The sequence below is a fragment of the Penicillium macrosclerotiorum genome, assembly GCF_028827735.1.
Source record: "Penicillium macrosclerotiorum strain IBT 26536 chromosome Unknown utg000002l_segment0_segment0, whole genome shotgun sequence".
Taxonomy (NCBI): domain Eukaryota; kingdom Fungi; phylum Ascomycota; class Eurotiomycetes; order Eurotiales; family Aspergillaceae; genus Penicillium; species Penicillium macrosclerotiorum.
Genome location: NW_026643082.1, coordinates 2,273,209 through 2,292,316, shown reverse-complemented (window position 1 = coordinate 2,292,316; position 19,108 = coordinate 2,273,209). Strand labels below are relative to the sequence as shown.

The window sequence follows — 19,108 nt, the reverse complement described above, 5'->3', positions numbered from 1 at the left end:
TACCAGTGCGCGATGCGATGGCAACATCTGATATCTGATCGATCGCGTCGAGTGCACGATTCTTGGACGTCGAATAAGACATTTATCCTGAAATACTGGAGCAATAGCATCGCACCCAGTGAGATCTCACGTCAAATGACGATGGAACACCGAAGGTACGATAAAGGTAAGACAAAGGGCAAACCAAAGAGAGCCGCAGGAAAGCAGCCGATGAAGAAACAAAAATATCATAGATCAGACATGAGTCAAATTAAGGTTAGGACGTTGAAAAAAAAAACATATTTCCCTTTCTCTCCTCGCAGCCTCACCATACAGCCAACGTTGCCCCAGAGCACGCATAAAGTGAAGATTAAAGCCCGATAAGACAGAGGAAATAGGCGAAAAGAACACTGCCGTGTGATTTTGCATGAGTTGAGAAAGCTGAGCCAGCCGCCCGCTGCATTGCATCTTTTCTCTCTCGAGTCGATACCATCAATTTCTGTCGTGTAAAAGCAGCAGGGAGAAATAACGAAGATCAAGCAGAGTGTTGCGTGTGCGGAATAAACTTGAATGGGGTATTCAGAATCACAATGTCTGGATACTTAGTTGCCTTCGGCGGGGGGTTGGTCCTGGTTTCTCCAGCCTGGAAGACGGGGGGGGACACGTATGCGGTTAGTATGATCTTCGAGGGAGCGTGGGTTTGACAAAGGGAAAAGGCTCACCACCACCGCCACCAAACCCAGAGTTACCGCCTGGAAAGATCCATTAACATCCTTGATCTCTCGTAAGGTTGATGCGGGGAGAGAGGTTCCTGCAAGAGAACCACCGAGGAGCGTACTCACCATAACCATAGCCACCCGGCTGATTGTTATAACCGCCCTGTCCACCAGGGGAAGGATTGCCACCGTAGCCACCGGGCGACTGCTGCTGGCCATACCCACCGCGGTTGTAGCCACCGCCGCCTTGGTATCCACCTTGGTTATATCCAGGTTGCGCATTGTATCCGCCGCGACCCTGGAAGCCACCATCGGGGCGCTGGGGTCGGTCAAAGGCCTTATCGACGCGGATGACGCGTCCATCAAATCTATCATCATGATGAGCTCAACTCATCCACAGGGGCCTGGTTGGATCGCAGGAAGACCAGGTGATCACGCTGCTTACTCAACGTTGTTCATCTCGGCCATCGCCGCATCGGCTTCTTCATCTGTCGCAAAGCGGACAAAGCCAAATCCACGACTGCGCAAGGTCGCACGGTCCTTCACGACAATCTGTGGAATTTGGGTGTTAGGCATCTCGTTCCATCAGGATGGGGTGGGGGATGATGCGCATTGCCGGTTGATCGTGCACTACTAACAGCTTCCTGGATGTCGCCGAACTTCTGGAATCCCTCCCGCAGAGTGTCATCATTTGTATGCCAGGACAGGCCGCTAGAGGTCATGTTAGATACATTGTTGATTCTCATTTTCTCATTTCAGTCGGGGTGCCTGTCACAGCTTCGCTTCCCCTCTCCCCGCAAAATACAAAAAAGAAAATAACCAAAAAAACAAAACAACAACCGAACCCATGTGAAGGCGCGCTATATTTCGCCTCCCGCACCGAGGTGGGGTGAAGAGGGGAGGGGGGGAAGGGAACACCTACTGAACAAAGAGCTTGGACATGATGAACCCGTCGAAGAACAGTCACCGGGAAATATAAAGCAGGAAAAGGATTGAGGCTGGAAAGGAGGGAAGAGAAAAGAACAATCCTGTGGTAAGCGGAAGACAAGGAAGAAAAAGGGTTGTGGTCAGAGCCGAGAGGCAGGGAGATCCTAGTGGTTGCGAAACGAGTCAGCAGTCAAACCCGTGTAACAATCACACTGCCTTAGGGCTTCCGCATCCTTGGGATTTTCCAGTCTGGCCAGCACGAATCACAGGGCGGGAAAGGGAAATATGATGCTTACGAGGATTTCGGGTAGTGACCAGTGGGTGAGGCCCAACACCGACAGTACCAGGTTGAGGGGCAGTCGAGACGGGGAGGAGGGGAAGAGGGGAGGAGTCGAGTGGAGGAGATGGAGACGCCCCGATGAACACGGAGATCGTTTGCGTTTGATTATTCCAAGCGTGTTATCTTTTCTTTTTCTTTTTTAGTTCCCCCTCTCACGATGTATTCTGTTATCCCGTCTGGGGTGGGGGATGCAGCCGCAGCGACAGGAGCAGCAGCAGCAGCAACCGCAGTGATAGCCCAGAGTCTCCCGCTTCGAACCATGAAACTGATTGATGCTCGGGGCCGGGCGGCTTGTCTTCTCATGCGCTCCATCAATCAGATGTTACCCGAGGCTGGATCTGGATGAATGGAGACACGCTAGCCAAGCACCGGCGGATGAGCCACGGCCCCTCATTTGGTCGCCTTTTCGCTGGTATTTATTTATGCTGCACATCTGCAATCCCACGGGCCCCTCACATAGCACCTCTCCAGGTGGATCTACAACCGTTGCAAGGATTGACTTCAAGAGAGAAAAAAAAAAAATAGACACGGTGGAAAGTCAGAAAACGCCCCAATGAAAACCTTGTATAGGCATGTGTCCGTTGATCCAGGGGGACACAACATCGGGTCCCGCCAACAGATCTTGGAGTAGTGTTTGGAAGTGCGTTGGTAGAACCGGGGAGGAGCACCGCAGGGAAAAAAAAAAGTAGAAAGAACCCTGGAAGCCCATTGCGGGCTGGGGGGACCTCTCGACCGTGCAAAGCAGCCGGGGGTGCTGCGCCTTCTTCGTGCTTGAAGCTGTCAAGTTGGCAAGCTCGCATGCAATCTTCATCACCGCGTGGAGAATACTTTCACGGTTTCACTCTCCACGAACCCCTCACCGGGCTTGCCTCCAATGATCCGTCTCCGACCATGGTCCTCTGGCCAGCGGGCTGAAACAAAAGACTCTGGCTCAGGTCCGAGATTCATAATGGCCGAGGGGGCGGACAGCACTGGATTCACGCGGTACCTCACAGTGTAGTTTTCGTATGCAATGCGGGACACCGATGCATCCCAGACTTTCTTCTATTGCATCCGCGAGGAGGGGTGTGGGACGGGCACACAGAGTGGTCTAGGCACCATGCACCATGCAGGACCTTTTTGGACCTTTGGAGATGGGATGAGCCCTGTCACGCCTCTCTGTGGACTCCAGTTCCGACCGCCATGATCAATGCAGAATCAATGTCCCCCCCGTCTCTCTCGGAGAGGGGCCAAGGGACCCACAGGCCGCTTGGGCCGTCGGCAGGACTCCGGAGGGTCCCCGTGAGGATCAGCACATGGATTGGCTTGGGTTGTCGCCAGGAAATGGGGTGCAAACAGTATTTTTGAGACGCATCGACTGAAAATAAAAAGCGCTGGTTGAGAAAACGAGCAGAGAGATTGGCCGCCGGGGAGAAAGAAAACCCAAGCAACACTGGAGACGGTAAATAGCATGTGGTAAGGTTGATTGCACTGGCTGGGTCTTCCATCTTTCCCTGATACCTAGCTGCGATATCACTGGATCCTGGAAATTGTAACTATGGCACATGTCCTTGCATGTTCAAAGAGCAGGGGGTTGCTATTGCGAGCAGAGTGTAGACAAGAGGAAGTAGCAGAGGATCAGAGAAGAGAGCAAAAGAGGGAGAGTAGGTGACTGGAATGGGCGATGTTGACGGTGGTGGTTTCCCCAGGTCAACCCGCTGACTGATCCGAGTCAACTGTCACTGCTGAAGGGCTGACCTTTGAGACTCCCAAACCTATCGAAGGCATTCCGCATCGATACGCCATCCACTGGCACTCGTCTTTGATTCTCCTCCTCGTTCATGGACAATGGTGATCACGGCCCGATATACCGATGGCTGGCAAGGGTTTCAGATCCCCCGCAGCCGCAATCGGCTCATAGTGAGCTTACAAGCCCCGTCAGGTCGGAGATGCCGAGCCGAGTGAATTGATCAAGAACTAGGTGAAGCCAGACTCCCAATGGTCCATCCTAATAACACGACCGGAGGAATCCAAATAGCGTTGGAAACTTCCGATACCACGCCGGGAGGATATACGTCATGTCCTAAGAACCAGACTCGAGGGTTGGAAGACCAGGACAAGAACCCTCGGCAGCAGTCCATGGACCACACAGAAAGCAATGACTTCAAACGGCAGCCTCGACGCAAGACTCGAGACGACAGGTACGAGTATAAAGGGCTCGTTCCAGCAAACGAGCATGCGTCACGGTCTCGCAGATATAGGAAAAAGCGGTTGCACCGGGCTAGAAAACATACTCTAAACGATGAGTTTCATGCATCGAATGTTGCCTCACAAAGGTTGACTGTGAGTTACCAGCCGCGGAATATTGCTATCAATTCTTAACGCCTCCTCCGCAGCTCCGAGTCAATACAAACATGGGAATTTTCAATAAAGGGAAAGCATCGTCTCCGATCAATCTGCGTGGTGGTGAGTACACTCGCCTCTCAGACACCTGATAGGCAGAGGTACACCGGAAACAATGACTGACCGTTGGTGCAGGTCTTGGTACCAGGTTTTGTGAGGAGCAATTTCTCTTGCAAAACCATAAAAAGCCCTCGGAACTGCCGGTCTCTCTGGACGAGCAACGAGGAAATATTCCGGAGAAGAACAACGGCCACTACCAGCGATTGTCTCATTACTTTGCTCCCCAGCCGCGAGAAGACATCGTTGGTATGCCAACCAGGACAAAAAATGGCCCACATCAAATTCCTTCTGATCGAAGAGAGACCAGCAAGATCTACGTTCGTCATTGCGAGCAACCCGATTCTCTGGCTGCAGGTCCAGATATACGAGGGGACTGCCGCGGTACACAGGATATCAGAGGGGATCCAAAAGAGCGAATGGGCCAAAGGGATCAGGGGTCTCGATCTGCAACTCCATATACCTGGTCTGAGAGTGAGCGTCTGGGATCGTATCCAAGCTCACAGCTGAACCATGTGGTGGAGCTACGTTTGCTGGATATTCTACATACCGGCATTTCTGCGCATGAAGACAACCGAGGGGTTGTTACTCCTCAATTACAAAGAGTTTACCACAGCCTTCAAGACCTCAAAGGTCTACTGGAAAGCCGCAAATCCTCCTGGGAAACAACTAGTCCCACGGTGTGGAATCCAGAAAATGGGAGCCCACAGCTAACTAAAGCGGTGCTTGACGTATGTACGAATTCCAATAAATCATGTGTACATCAAAGGTCAAATGATCTCTTGCGAATTATTCACAGAGATGAGTCGTCAATTTGTGGGTCCGTTGATACCATGCTATGCAACCAGGATGAAGTTGAGCAGCAACAAGGGTTGTCGTTAGCTACTTTTCAGAATCCCACCTGGGAAGCGCCCACAGCAGATTCACACCCATGTCACACCAGTGAAAACCTATCCAGCATCTTCTTCAAACAAGGAAATGACCAGCAACTGGATTCGTTGTCCTTACTCGACCCACAAGAGTCGTTTTTGTTTCCAACTACAGCAAAATCGCCTCCCGCTACACCCCCTACTGGGTTTTGGAAGAAGAATATGCTGTACTGATCAATGATGGAGCAAACTTATAAAGTTATTCCGATGTACACGGAAGCATAATTGTCTTATGCTAACAGAAAATACCAATTTTGTGCTCTGTACCGGATCAGCGTCGGACGTAACAAGGCTTTACTAAATCAGACGGTATCTGGCCACAGTGCCATTGAGCATGTTAGACCTCATCCTGGACCGAATCAAGTCATGTATCGAGACGCAAATCAGAATATTCCCTCTTCTGTGATAGGTTACATTCTATGTCAACTCCATTTAGCTGTTCTCTGCAATCTGTAACAACCGGTGCTCCCAGAACTGTCAATACAAGTGATCGAAATCAATACTGGAACTATTTTGGCAATGCCTTTTCTCTCATACATTCACTCTGGTTGGGTCCACACCCTATATGATGGATCAGCTAAGCCCAGAAGGCTGCAGTAAGGACTGATTCTGGCAACGTCTGGCATGTAAGCAGCGTGATACATGCGAACGGTGGTTTGCACTTCGTGAACATATATCATGGCCAGACTCCAGAAACAAAAAATATTACTGAAGCAGCCTATCGGCCATTGAATACAAGCATATCAAACGAAGCAAAGGACAAATACCCACTAAGCTATCACGTCCTCGTAAACGCCTTACGGGGCAGACTAATAAATCTTGTTTAGTTCTTGAACTCACATGGGGCAAGGATGTTGTCTCAACTTTCGGGAGATTGTTGATTTGATAAATGTTGGTTATATCATGATCGGAATTAGTTGTATCGTATGGATAAATTTGAGGCGGCGAAGAGTTACCAGCCATTATCCGTTATGTATACGATGAAATACGTGATAAGTCGAAGGTCTAGGGCTAAGCCTTTGACAAACGAGCTCTAAGCGATCATCAGTCTCGATGGCTGATATTTGGGGCTGAGTCTTGAATCTTAAAGGAAGAGCTTTAACTAGTCCAATGAGCAGGTTGATGCTTGAGGCTTTATGTCTTCTTTTGGAGATAGTACCTTGCTCAGCTTATGCAATGCGAGCATCCTATATATAACATAAAGAATATTGCAACCGTTGCTATCTTGTCTCCGGCTTAAGACTCAGGGCAACCATGGGGCGTACTACTGGGAGCCTCATGTAAGTGGGCTAAAAAGGGCATCCAAATTTCCTATCCTGCTGGCTTCGTTGAAGTTCTGGCCCCCACGAAACACCTCAGCCCCTAGGTATCATCCAATAAGATTAATCCTTCTATACCACTATAAGAAACAGTGCGTAATTATTGCTCGGGTGTTTTTGAGGCCGAGCGGACCGATTGAATAGTCCGACCCGATACCCATGTTTCTATGGCATCTATAAAGATCTAACTCACAAATCTTGGGAGTACCTCTCGTTCCTATATAAAGTTGAAGTGTGCCACAAGCTGAATCGTACATCTAACATTTTATATTTCAAATTATCCACACCCTTGCAAAATATCCCTTTGATCACAATTCCACTGATTTCGCAATATGTCAGCTGAGAAACCTACTGTTCTCCTTATCCCCGGAGCCTGGATACCAGGCAGCTCATTTGAACCCGTAGCCGATATACTTCGATTGCATGGGTATCCTGCTGAAACCATGACTCTCCTATCTGCAGGTGGACCAGTTTCCACTACGGTTGCAGATGATGCCGAAAATATTCGAGAGAAGCATTTGAAGAATTTGGTTGCACAGGGAAAAGAAGTTGTCGTGGTCATGCACTCTTACAGCGGAATCCCAGGAACCGAGAGCATAAAAGGACTCGCACGCAAGGACCTTGCAGCACAAGGCAAAAAGGGCGGTGTCATTGCACTCGTATATGCAACAGCCTTTTTGGTTGAAAAAGGAACTACCGTGCAGACAATTATTGGAGATAATATGGAGCATGCCATGATAGAAGATGTACGTCGGACCTGAGGATAAGTCCTTATTGACTGGTGACGCATGCAAAGAGCACTGGAGTTACTGGACAGGCTAATTATCGGATAGGGTGATGTCTTCCATGCAAGAGATCCCAGGGAAAAGTTCTTCAGCGATCTCGATGATGAAACCGCGGCCAAGCATGTCGCCACGCTGGTTCCTCATGCAAAGCCGAGCTTTTTCACGCCCCTTACCTATGAGGCCTGGCGGGATGTGCCCACCGCATTCCTTTTCTGCAAGCAAGATGCGTCTATACCATTTGAATACCAACAGAGTATGGCTGCCATGCCGGGAGAGGGGGTGGTTCGTACTTATTCATGTGAAGCAGGGCACGCGGTCATGGTGAGTATGCCAGAGGTTGTGGCCGATGTGATTCGCGATGTTACAACGAATGGGGCTCAAGTGTAACTGTCGTGCTTCGATGACAGCTAAAAGACGAGATTCAATGAATAGATGCCGAGAATTTTGGTCAGAAGTGCTACTGGTATCATTTTTTGAATAGGACAGAAAAATCGGGATGAATTTTTCCATCAACGCCTTTCCAGCAGCTTTCTAGTCCTTTGCATAGTAAAAAAAAATCAATTGATTGGGTATATAACGTCAGGTCTTCCACAAATCAATATCTAACACTGGATGCATGGAGTCTGATCTTTTCTGCCTCTGATGCGGCAAGCTGACGGACCATCCTCTCAGGCAAAAGGTGGGTTAGAGTATTAAAGTTGTGGAGAAGGTTGTTTGCTTCTCTACACACAGACATTGTGATGTAAAGAGCCCGACCTGTGGGTAGGACAAATCGGTTCCAAAGGGCCTGCCAATTAGGCGGAATGTATGAATGGGAGATGCGGGGCAGGTAGAATGGGTGTTAAGGAGCGCATAGACAAGGTATCCTTGACACAAGATTCGATCGCTGGGATCATAAAGTAGCGGCAGCCTCAATAACGCCAACTCCCTTGAAAATACCAGGATTCTTAATGACTACCTCAACCGGGTATTTCCATTGCATGAATCTTGTCCAGCCTACCCGAAAAAGAAAACACGTAGTTAGCATCCCTAGAATCCCAAGCATTATAGGAAGCCTACATACTCCAGTAAGCGCATCTTCGACCAAGATATTTCCCCACAAATGGAACCAAGACCATTGTCAGAAGTAACTCCAGCTGTTCGATGCTTTCCCGCCATTCCTCCTCGGCATCGGAATATTCATCGTCGGAGAGGGTCTCTAGATCAGAATCGGTAGTTGACTCTGACGGAAGCGAGGCAATCTCATCATCGGACTCGTAGCTGTGGGAGTTTTGTGTGGAGGGGACCATGTAGGCAGACATGGAGAAGGAGGGATTGGACTCGGCAGGAGGCGAGACGGACATAGTGGCAGATGTTGATGTTGGAAACAGGCGAGGAAAAGGAAAGGAGAAAAACGATAGACGAGCAGTGGCCTGCCTACTGCCCAGTTCAAGATCGAAGCATTGGTTGGACTAGCTGTGAAGAATAATAGACGGAGCTGGAATTGGTGAACCGGCGTCGACTGCTGTTGACCGAACGCCATGGACCACACGTGACCTGGTAATACCCCCGTGAGTCACGGTCACGTGTCAGTTCCGCGATAACAGGCTCGCCTCCTCCAGCGTCGGTGGATATCTGATTTCAGCGACAAATTTGACCTCATCGACCGATCTCAAGTGTCCTCAATCGCGCACCCGCTTCCCTCGCCTTTTATACCCCCCGGTGGTGGAGTGATTTGAATCTTGCAGCCCTACAATATGGCTGACGTTGTACGTCACAACTGGTTTATTTTTTACCGACCCTCCCACATTTTCTTTGAGTGCTCGCAATTCCCCCCGCCAACAACCACCACACTGCTGGCGCAGAACACAAATTCTTCAGTCTGAAGTTGGGACCTGTTTTTTTTCTTGATAAACCAAGCCAACTAGCTGATTCTCCGCTTTTTGAATATTTTCTGGCTTGCCCGCGCCACCGCTAACCGTGTGCCTTCAATTCTCCAAACAGGAAGTCGAACAGAAACAGCGCAAGTCGGTCGCGTTCAGCGAAGGCTCCGTCATCATGGATACCAACGGCGAAGTTACAGAGGTCCCGGCCGCCGAGCAGCCTGTCGGTACGCAATGATGCCCTCTGCCCATACCTCTCCCCACAATTCGACTTCCGCTCTCCAGCAAGCTTGGACCCGCTAACGGAGAACACACTACAGACCAGCCCGTTGAGGAGGCTACCGACATGTTCAAGGGACTGTTGAAAAAGAAGAAGTCCAAGAAGTCCAAGGATACCGACGCCGATGGCGAAGAGACCCCCGCCGCTGACGGCGAGTTCGACCCGTCCGCGCTGAAGAAAAAGAAGAAGAAGACCAAGAAGGTTGACGCCGGCGACTTCGAGGCCAAGCTTGCCGAGGCTGGTGTCGCAGAGGAGGCTGGCGAGGAGAATGTCGAGGAGCCTGTGCCTGAGGGTGATCTCGAGGCCGGCACCGGCATCTGGGCCCACGATGCGACCCAGGCCATTCCCTACTCTCTTCTCGTCTCCCGTTTCTTCTCCCTAATCCAGAGCCACCACCCCGACCTTCTATCCAGCGGTACCAAGTCTTACAAGATTCCTCCGCCTCAGTGTCTGCGTGAAGGCAACCGTCGTACCATTTTCGCCAACATTGCCGATATCTGCAAACGCATGAAGCGTTCCGACGATCATGTCATGCAGTTCATGTTCGCTGAAATGGGTACCAGTGGCAGTGTTGACGGCTCCCGTCGTTTGGTTATCAAGGGTCGATTCACACAGAAACAGGTCGAGCAGATTCTAAGACGTATGTCCCTTCCCGTCCATTCTTTATTTCCTCATTTGACCCAAGCTAACTGGAAAATCAGGTTATATCGGTAAATCAAACCCTGCAGACTTTCAAAATCACTTATATTCCCTGATAGCTAAACTTTTTGTCCCCAGTCGAATATGTTACCTGCAAGACCTGCCGCAGCCCCGACACCGAGCTCAACAAGGGCGAGAACCGTCTGTACTTCGTTACCTGCAACTCCTGCGGATCTCGTCGTTCCGTCGCCGCTATCAAGACTGGTTTCCGTGGCCAAGTCGGCCGCCGCAAGCGTGCTGCTTAAGCTTGGAAAGAGTCTCATTCGGCATTTTATGGAGGAGGGAGTTTTTTTTTCTTTTCTTATCTCTTCTATATGGTGTCACTTATTAGGACCGTGGTGGATGAAAATAGGGCCCCGGCACTGTATCTTTTCTACCGGATGGGGACTGAGATGAGCAAATGACTTTGAAGGATAGAAATAGTTTCGGATGAAATGGACTGCTATGACCACCTATATACTTGTTCTGCCTTCATATAACAAAGGGTCCATCGGACGCTAGACTAAGATATTTTCTCTTTGAACATCTGGAAATGTCTGCTCCCCCACCGTAAGGCTTTTTTGGAGCCACTTATCATAGATAGCTCAAGTTTGTTGAGCCTATGTACCATTCCAAGATTTCCAAACGCAGGAGAAAATAGTAATATATACTGCTGCAGATGAAGAGACCAGCTCTGAAAATTGCTATACATGGTAGACTGGCAACATTATGCAAAAAGGGACACAAACCATACTACAGGCGTGAGAACTTGCTTGCCCGCGGTAAACAGCATAATACACAAAATTTATAACCCCCGAGAACAAATCCATTCCTATCCCTTATAACTGCATTCACTCATCCCAGATATAAATAAACTGAATGCCATAGTCCTAGCCACTTGCCGTGCTGATTTTCATCTGAGCTGCAAAAGCGTTCAGATTTCGAGTTTGCAAATAAACTGTTCCAGGCCCATAGAATCTACAAGCCAGTCCTTCGCCGGAGCTGAAACTAGATATCAGTCCTCCGGAGGCGACTCGTTCCATCGCATAGTTGCAATTCCAAGCGACGAGGTGTCCGTTATCGACGAAATACTCCTCCTTATCTTGAAGCTATATAGAGGTACCGCATTAGTCAGTGTTAACGCTGGAGGGGTCATCTTCCTACGGCATACCTCCTTTTTTATAATGGCTCCAAAGCTCTGAATCCAAAGTAGCCCGTGCCCGGTGATCTTGTAGATGAAAAAGCCTGCCCCAGAGAAAAACCCTTTCATAAGTCCCTGAGATTCATGCTTATGCTCTACACCATTGGTGTGAGCTAAGAAACACTCGCGAGAAATGGTCCATTCTGTCTGAGGTGTGCCATCGATGCGGAGAACAAACAAGTCACCCAGTACGGAAGGGGCAAGCAGAAGCTCTCCAGGCCCAGTGTAATGAGACATGCCATAATTCCCACCTCCTAAAAATTTCTTGATTGAGAATGAAACAACACCTCGCAGGGTCATTGTGGTTGACATAGTTATCATAGCACCTAACCGATAGATTTTGTTAAGCTTGATACGTTAAGAATTGCATGAAAGCGACGCATTGGGGCTTACCAGGCTTTGCCGTCAATGGACATCCCATCGCGAGTTGTATAGTGAGAATGGAATTTGTGTCTCTGTGGCTAATTCGATAACTGCCTCCATTAAATGTGCCGACTTCATCGGAGGCACTACTTGCAGATTGCACTCCAACAAATTGCCCATACGCCGGTGCGCCCCCCGGATGCTTTTCCATCCGCGCCATTGGAGGAGATTGAGGATTGATGGGTAGCCCCGACGAAATACTAGCATTGGCATTATGTTGAAAACTGGCCCTGTTCTGTTGGTAGTAGTGCTGTTGCATTTGTTGCTTTTCTGCAGTGGCAGAAGGAGGCGTAGCCGAAACAGGAGGGCTCACTGATGGCGGTAGCCCTGGATATGTTGAGTTTGAGGGAGGCGACTGTGTCGGAGGTGGGGGGTAGCTGAAGTTTGGAGGCGATACTCCAGTAGCCTGTTGCGGAGGTGGTGGGAAGGCTATGAATTTTGAATCAGTACATGGCTATCTCGAAGTACATTGAAGAGTAGCGGAGACGTTACAGGTTACATGAGCCGGAGCTATGGGAGGTCAGTCAGTTCATGGAATTGATATCCAATTCGCGATCTTGCCAAAACTCACCAGACATGGGAGGAGGGGGATAGTGTGGTTGTTGCGACATGGTGTCCGATGGGATATCTGACTCCTCAAGAAAATGATTGGACCTAATTTATCTGCCCTCAACGCTCAAATTCTTAATAAAGCCACTGGGTGTGCTTCTCAGTCCCGATGACAACTGTGTTACTGGACAGGATAGCGAAGCGGAGCTAGCAAACCTGCCAGGTTGCGGTGGGCGAGGGGAGGGAGGGTTTTTTTAAATAACTCCGATCCAGGGCTTCGTTGAATTAGAAATATTCAATTCAAATGAAATAGAGAAGGAAAAAAAGCGAAGGCTCAGAAACAATGCATGCGGGGGCTAGTCGAAGATGAAATAACCCCCTCCCCCTCCCGCACCGGAGCTCCTGGGTTATAATTAGGTTGGCTACGTATCAAAATTTCGACAGAGTTTTGGGATTGGTAGTCAGCCATTAGCAGTTATCGAGTCACAGTGGGCTACGGTGTGATGACTTCTAGGCGGGCGCTTACGGTGACACTCACGGGAGATGATGGGCTGGCTCATGCAGCAACGAAGTGGATCCGGAACCCTGATTGGCCTCCGTCAATACTTAGCCAGGCCAGCCAAGAGGAGCAACCTCGTTCGAAGGAGTGAAATGAGGGGGTGGCTCAAAATCGATTTTTGAAGCCGATTCTATTATGAAAGAAACTCGAATTGATCAATCTTCACGCTGATCTACCGACAGGGTTACTTTTCTATAGACTAATTATTAAAGTACTATTATCCCGTAAAAATGGGTCATCTCTGCAAAGGTTAGTTGACGTACAACAGATTGGGACTATGTCTGATTACCTATGGATTAGCTAGTCTAGGTTTCATATAGTCAGCCTCGAAAGACTGATAAATGGTTCTCCGACATCTTTTATAAATGAATATCGTTTCTCGTACCAGATCCTTCTCTGCCAATGGATCAAAACAAGATGACTGACATGTTGAATACCACCAAACAGCACTAATTAGACAAAATGACCCTCTTGTTGCTGAATTTATCGTCCTCTTTACCGGACGCCACATCTACCATCCATTGAGCACAGCTCTCGCGCGTGATCAAAAACCCTGCACCAGACTCCGTACTAGCAAATGTTTTCACAGGTTTCTGACCCTGACCCCTGAGTCCCACTGGCAATGGGAGAGTCCATGATATTTCATCACCACAATTTTTCTCAATCTCATCGCTCACGGCATTGTGATCCTCGTAAGATTTGGACACATTACTGTAATTGATCATGAAGCGAATGATGTAAGGTGTGACTGCATAACTTTCACCCGATCCGAGAGCATTCATCACGACCAATCGAGGTCGGTGCTCATCTGCCTTTGGCTTCTGTGAGCGCAGAACTCGAGCGGCGATACTAGTCGAGTCGGCCACTAAACGAGGTGGCCCAATGAACGTTCCCCAGGGGTTTTGACCAACTCTCTGTGCGTTCAGAAATATAAGAACTCCATCAACACGAGTTCCGGAAGCTTCAAAAGCACGCTGCATATCTGCCTCTGATAAGCATGAACCCTCAACGATAGTGAGTCGGTGCTGTGGTTCGATCGCATCGGCTTTACGGACAAGAACTGTGACCGAGTAGCCTGGAGCAAGTCAGTGATAATGCCCATTAACTTTAACTAGTTGAAACAAACCTTGTTCCAGGGCATATTTATAACCGTAGACGCCTGTCCGCCCAGTCGCACCTAGAACGAGGAGATGCATTTGCTCAATGGTCGAAAGAAATCGTCAAAAATCAGCGTAGACGGATGTGATAAAGAGAGAGAGAGAGAGAGAGAAAATTGTGATTCAAAGAGATCCATGTCAATCTCTCAAGGGGACCAAGCATGACGAAATCAAATGCCGACGGGGTCGCTATTCAACCGCGTTCCGCCCATGGCTTGTGCGTAACTTACGTTTCTGGCCAATTAGAGTTGCAAGTTTAATGCCGAGGCCTAACACTCAATTTTCTCGGCCACAGCACAATAATTTCAGGCTCATGGGGTTTGGAGGGTAGCAAGTATCTGAAGTATGAAGCCAAGTCTCGCTAGAGGAGGAATGTAATGAAATGGCCCAGGTAATTAATAATGGATATCCTGAACAGGTTCTATCGGCATTCGGGAATCCAAGAATCTAAAGATTTGTGAATGCAAATTTGATGTCTCCACAACTCATGAATCCCATGCATATTCTCCTTTTCTTTCTTTCTTTCTAACAAATGAGATCTGGAAATTAAAAGAAAACCTATCTCACGCTTAAATTTTCGAGATCAAATGCACCAAATTTCATATGTTTTTATTTTATTCCGGCAAAAGAATATTGCACTTAGTTACTATGGCAGCTATCCTCGACAAGTGGGCCTCAAGTAGGAAGCTCTCTTGTTTTGATCCTAATTGGTAATGAGCATAGTGCCATAGTGCCAGAAATCATTGGATTTCTCGCCCCGTGATTTGCTGTGCGGATTGCCGAGCTACCTTCTTCGACAGTGGGATGCCATGCCTTTGTGGTTCTCCTAGGAGGAAGCTTCAAGCTGGCAAAAGGGCACGTCAGCGTTGACGTTTAAATCAGGGTAGCTCAGGTATCTGGAAATGATAAGAATTGTGGACGATGCTGGGTAAATAGGAGACATAACATTCCATTTGGATCATATGACAGCAAGGGGTGGCTATCGATTTTATACATAATTTTTCCATTAGCGAGTGATCTCCAGCTCGATATTATATGTCAAATCAAGACGGCTACTCTATTTCTTTTTTCGTGTTTTATCCTGCCCTCGACAATGAATATATTCCAGATTTATTAAATGGCCGACGGACTTCGTTTTTGGGGTTTTGGAGTCCCGACGTTTCAACCCCATGAACTTGTGTCTGGGACTTCAAGCGCAATCATCTAGATCTTTTGGACAACCGCAGTTTATTAATTTACTTGTGCCTGGATTATGTACATTCAAACACTACATAGGAAGCCTTGAAACGGTGACATATTCACCTGGGATATTTATTGGCCCGTCACGGTATTTAGGACACTCACTCCTTCCTGCCACCCCCGATCTTTAGCTAGATCAAGAGCGGTAAATCCCTGAGGATCTCGAATATTAGGGTCGGCGTGTCTGGACAACAAAAAGCGTAGCATTTTAACACCTTTTGACGAGTCCCTCATGCATAACACTGCCAGCATCAACGGGGTCCGACCAGCGTCATCCAAATAGTTTGTATTGCATCCGTGGTCCACAAGTAAGTCTACCATCTCGATTTTTTCATTTGTCACAGCCGAGGAGATAGGGTTATTTCCATCAACTCCACACAAGTCCATATTCGCACCACGACCAGCTAACAAACGGACTGTGTCGAAGTGGGAATAAATGCTCGCTAAATGCACTGCAGTATGACCAATGGAACTCCTGATGTTGATATTAGCACCGGCATGCAACAGAGTCTCCACGATATCTGTGAAGCCTTCACTGGCAGCTTCTAGCAGCGGCTTGACAAAATTTGGGATGTCGTTTGCGTTCGGATCTGCTCCTTTATCTACTAGCATCTCAACCGCCTTTAGATCGTTCAATCTAACTTGAGTTACTAAAGCCGAAGCACCATAGTCATCAACTGCCTCAATATCGGCATTCTGTCGTCGAAGAATTTCGATAACCCAGTCTGAGTGTATGCTAGACGCGAGGGTCCAGGCCATTTCAATCAAAGCCGGGTGTTCTTCGCTCAACTTCATCATCCTCATCAAGAAAAAATAAATCAACGCATAGTTGGAGGTTTTGTGGGCCCATTGGAAAAACATGGCTTCTCCACTGCGATAATTCAAGTGGCTAGTGTCAATCATGGAGTTATTGGCAGTCATCAACATCTGAAAAGCGTCAAGGCCCTTCTGGGCATCCTCGTTGGTGCAGCTCATATCCTTTGGATCAAGGATTGTCTGTGGGACATTGTAAGTCTTTAAAATGGGCTGCATCCAATTTGCATTCTCGACGCTGGTTGAAATAGTCCAGGCGGTCCAGCTAAGCTGGCGAGCGAACGAAAGCCACCATTCGACATGTTGTTGGGGCATTTGCCAATGTGAAGGCTTACAGAACCCCCATTGTGTATATGAATCGTCTCTAATGTCATTTTTGAAAAGAGAACATGCCTGATCTAGACCATACTCCATGGCGGATTTGTTTCCATCCAACATGGCAAGTTGACAAAGATAGCCTAGTTGGTATACCGAATATTCGAATTCCGGTCCTTCAGTACGCTGGCAAAGCCAACGTATAAGGGAAAATGCACTTTCCCAGTCCCTCTTCTCAATAAAATTTTCTGTGCGCTTCTTCACGTTGCGGGAATCAGCTGCAAGAGGGGGTAGTATGTTATGCTTCTTCAAAACTGGTATGATACAGAGAAGAGCATCTTCTCTAGAGCCGAAGTCGCAGTCCTCAAAATGTTGCACCATCTCGTTGACGCGGTTATTCTGAGCCAACCAGGAGTTCTGAAGTCCGGATACAACATCAACATCGCCTCCCAGTTCTTCCAAATCCGACATTGCTTGGTCCAGAAAATGAATATAAATGTCCTGGGCTACCATTGTCTCTAGATTATTTTCTGTTCGTACAGCCAATATGTCTTTGTCGTTGGAATATTCGTCAGATTCGAAGCCAAAGAGCTGGTGTCGAGCATCAATCATGCTCGTGGCAAAAAGCTTTGCCTTTGTTTGGCGAAAAATCCATTTTCGAAAGCATAAATATGTCTCCTCTTTGCCTGCCTCGGCATGATCCAAACCAATCATACGATACAATGGCTTTTGCCAATTCTCTTCTGGCTTGTATAGTGACCATGTCCATAGGCCGATAATAGCTTCCAGCTCGTTGGCATTGACTTGCCATCGCAGGGCGTCCCCGCATCTTCGTAGGTTGATTGGAAAGGTTCCTTGGGTTGAAGTTGTAGACTTTGGAGGTGATAATTTGCACTCGAAAGTGAGATTGAATTGAAATAATTTTCCAAAGTCTTGGCCCCAGCTCGACATTGAGTCCATCGTTGCCTCTATCGTTTTAGCGAGGCGTTGGGCCTGCTCACGAGCGGCGATATTGTCCCAGCCCAGATGCAAATTGTCATCTGAGCTGTGAGTCATTTCTGCGAGTCGAGCTCTTCTCTGAATTACTTTACTAACGAGAGGGTCCTCAGGTTGTTGTGTAGTAGTTGCTGATGAATCATCTGCTGATGTGTCTGGAGGTGTTGGAGGCGACACCAACCTCAAAGAATCGACGCCCTCAAAATGAAAAGCAAAATAGTCAAGCTCCTGCTGTTTGTGACATACGAGGTCTCGTTCAGCCAGTAATTTGTTCTCTTCCGGGGTCATCCTCTCAGTCCGAAGGAAAGTTCGTAACACAGCCATGACAAATGTTGACCCCAATTGGGCCAGGATGACAGATGCATGAAGTCCTCTCAGCCCTATAAATTGAAAAATATATCCGGTCACTGTGAAGAAAAGAGCCAAGTAGACTTGCATGTACCTGTCGGGATTTCTGTGAAACCTCATTGACTTGATATAAGGTGCTGCTGATGTTGCCAGTTTCGAGTACTGCTCTTCTTCAGATGCCAGAAATGCTCTGAAAACTTGATCACCGACGTTTTGGTTTCCGGGCTGTAACCAATAGAGCTTACTTGGCTTCTCGGGCATGAACTTATAGTTTTTCGAGGAGCGCTGAATGATGATTGCGCAATAGAGCATCCCCAGGAACAGGAAGCTCGTGCCAGTAATATAAAGTGGAAAGGCATAGCTGGGAACAGCTTTCCCATCCTTCTTGAAAGACCCGGGGAATATAAAGACCGTGATTGCAGCATAGACAACCACACCTGACGGTAATATTAGTTGAGTATTCTAGTAACGGCCCTTATCGGGCAAACCGACCTGTTTGAAGTACGGTTCCGATAATAGCAACACAGCGAAACCAAAGTTGATGCTGCCTTTTTATCCCTTTATTCAACGATAGGTTTGGGATTTCCAGCTCAGGCAGCTCCAAAAATTCATCTATATCCTTCGGAGAAATTTCGGGGTTCTTAATCGACCATGCGTTTTCCCTAAGCGCATCGCGCAATGTCCCAATCATTAGTGTTTTCTCCCCGGCTTTGGAGCCCTCCTCCCACGCAACGATCTCAAGGATCTTAGGCCGTCCAAATACTCGAGATATACCGCCCTCGTTGAAGAGCTCGGCTGTAGACCCTGACACGCATGGTAAAATCTCGTTCTCAGCTTCGGCTGGGCCCTCTTGTGCTCGGCCAACAAATGCGCGAAGAGACGAACTACCGCAAACCCTAATCACGGACACGGCCGCGGTCAACACCCCAAGTGGTGACAGTGCAAAGATGACATTGTCCAAAAGACTGATTGATTCCGAGAGGAATTGTTTGGTCAGACGTTCACCGAAAAGAGTGATCAGGGGCGCCTATTGAACGTCCCATTTGTTAGTGATTTCCCACCATGATTCGCGTCACTCAGCTTACCAGGTCCGTTGCGAGGTTGTTCGTAAAGTCTTCCCAGTCATCAGCCAAGACAAACGGTGCAAAGAGTAAAATAACCAATAACTTGAGATACATTATTCTCCAGCAAACTTAGACTGGGCGTATCCAACGCAGCAGAAGTAAAATCCAATCTGGGATCATTCTGTGCCCC

General features: G+C 48.2%; 8 protein-coding genes across 8 annotated transcripts; 3 read left to right on the top strand and 5 right to left on the bottom strand.

The window, feature by feature from the left end:
- Positions 1 to 651: 651 nt before the first annotated feature.
- Positions 652 to 1,417, bottom strand: N7462_001965 (RNA recognition motif domain-containing protein; the record flags this gene model as incomplete). Its single annotated transcript, XM_057073691.1, has 4 exons — positions 652 to 731; positions 822 to 1,063; positions 1,141 to 1,247; positions 1,334 to 1,417. The coding sequence occupies 4 exons, from the start codon at positions 1,415 to 1,417 to the stop codon at positions 652 to 654; spliced, it is 513 nt and encodes a 170-aa protein (XP_056937332.1).
- Positions 1,418 to 3,939: 2,522 nt separating this feature from the next.
- N7462_001964 (uncharacterized protein) lies at positions 3,940 to 5,504 on the top strand (the record flags this gene model as incomplete). The annotated part of the gene is made up of 4 exons (XM_057073690.1): positions 3,940 to 4,284; positions 4,338 to 4,407; positions 4,480 to 5,132; positions 5,250 to 5,504. 4 exons carry the CDS (start codon positions 3,940 to 3,942, stop codon positions 5,502 to 5,504), a joined length of 1,323 nt encoding a protein of 440 aa, XP_056937331.1.
- Positions 5,505 to 6,981: 1,477 nt separating this feature from the next.
- On the top strand, positions 6,982 to 7,821 carry N7462_001963 (alpha/beta hydrolase; the record flags this gene model as incomplete). Its single annotated transcript, XM_057073689.1, has 2 exons — positions 6,982 to 7,395; positions 7,483 to 7,821. 2 exons carry the CDS (start codon positions 6,982 to 6,984, stop codon positions 7,819 to 7,821), a joined length of 753 nt encoding a protein of 250 aa, XP_056937330.1.
- A 505-nt stretch (positions 7,822 to 8,326) lies between these two features.
- N7462_001962 (uncharacterized protein) lies at positions 8,327 to 8,777 on the bottom strand (the record flags this gene model as incomplete). Its single annotated transcript, XM_057073688.1, has 2 exons — positions 8,327 to 8,430; positions 8,498 to 8,777. 2 exons carry the CDS (start codon positions 8,775 to 8,777, stop codon positions 8,327 to 8,329), a joined length of 384 nt encoding a protein of 127 aa, XP_056937329.1.
- Positions 8,778 to 9,170: 393 nt separating this feature from the next.
- N7462_001961 (translation initiation factor eIF2 subunit beta) lies at positions 9,171 to 10,520 on the top strand (the record flags this gene model as incomplete). Its single annotated transcript, XM_057073687.1, has 5 exons — positions 9,171 to 9,182; positions 9,418 to 9,523; positions 9,617 to 10,216; positions 10,278 to 10,286; positions 10,354 to 10,520. The coding sequence occupies 5 exons, from the start codon at positions 9,171 to 9,173 to the stop codon at positions 10,518 to 10,520; spliced, it is 894 nt and encodes a 297-aa protein (XP_056937328.1).
- Positions 10,521 to 11,144: 624 nt separating this feature from the next.
- Positions 11,145 to 12,489, bottom strand: N7462_001960 (AIM24 family protein; the record flags this gene model as incomplete). The annotated part of the gene is made up of 5 exons (XM_057073686.1): positions 11,145 to 11,363; positions 11,426 to 11,781; positions 11,849 to 12,307; positions 12,371 to 12,388; positions 12,450 to 12,489. The coding sequence occupies 5 exons, from the start codon at positions 12,487 to 12,489 to the stop codon at positions 11,145 to 11,147; spliced, it is 1,092 nt and encodes a 363-aa protein (XP_056937327.1).
- A 946-nt stretch (positions 12,490 to 13,435) lies between these two features.
- N7462_001959 (uncharacterized protein) lies at positions 13,436 to 14,182 on the bottom strand (the record flags this gene model as incomplete). Its single annotated transcript, XM_057073685.1, has 2 exons — positions 13,436 to 14,061; positions 14,113 to 14,182. 2 exons carry the CDS (start codon positions 14,180 to 14,182, stop codon positions 13,436 to 13,438), a joined length of 696 nt encoding a protein of 231 aa, XP_056937326.1.
- A 1,272-nt stretch (positions 14,183 to 15,454) lies between these two features.
- Positions 15,455 to 19,032, bottom strand: N7462_001958 (ankyrin repeat domain-containing protein; the record flags this gene model as incomplete). Its single annotated transcript, XM_057073684.1, has 3 exons — positions 15,455 to 18,291; positions 18,347 to 18,881; positions 18,940 to 19,032. The coding sequence occupies 3 exons, from the start codon at positions 19,030 to 19,032 to the stop codon at positions 15,455 to 15,457; spliced, it is 3,465 nt and encodes a 1,154-aa protein (XP_056937325.1).
- Between the last annotated feature and the right edge of the window lie 76 nt (positions 19,033 to 19,108).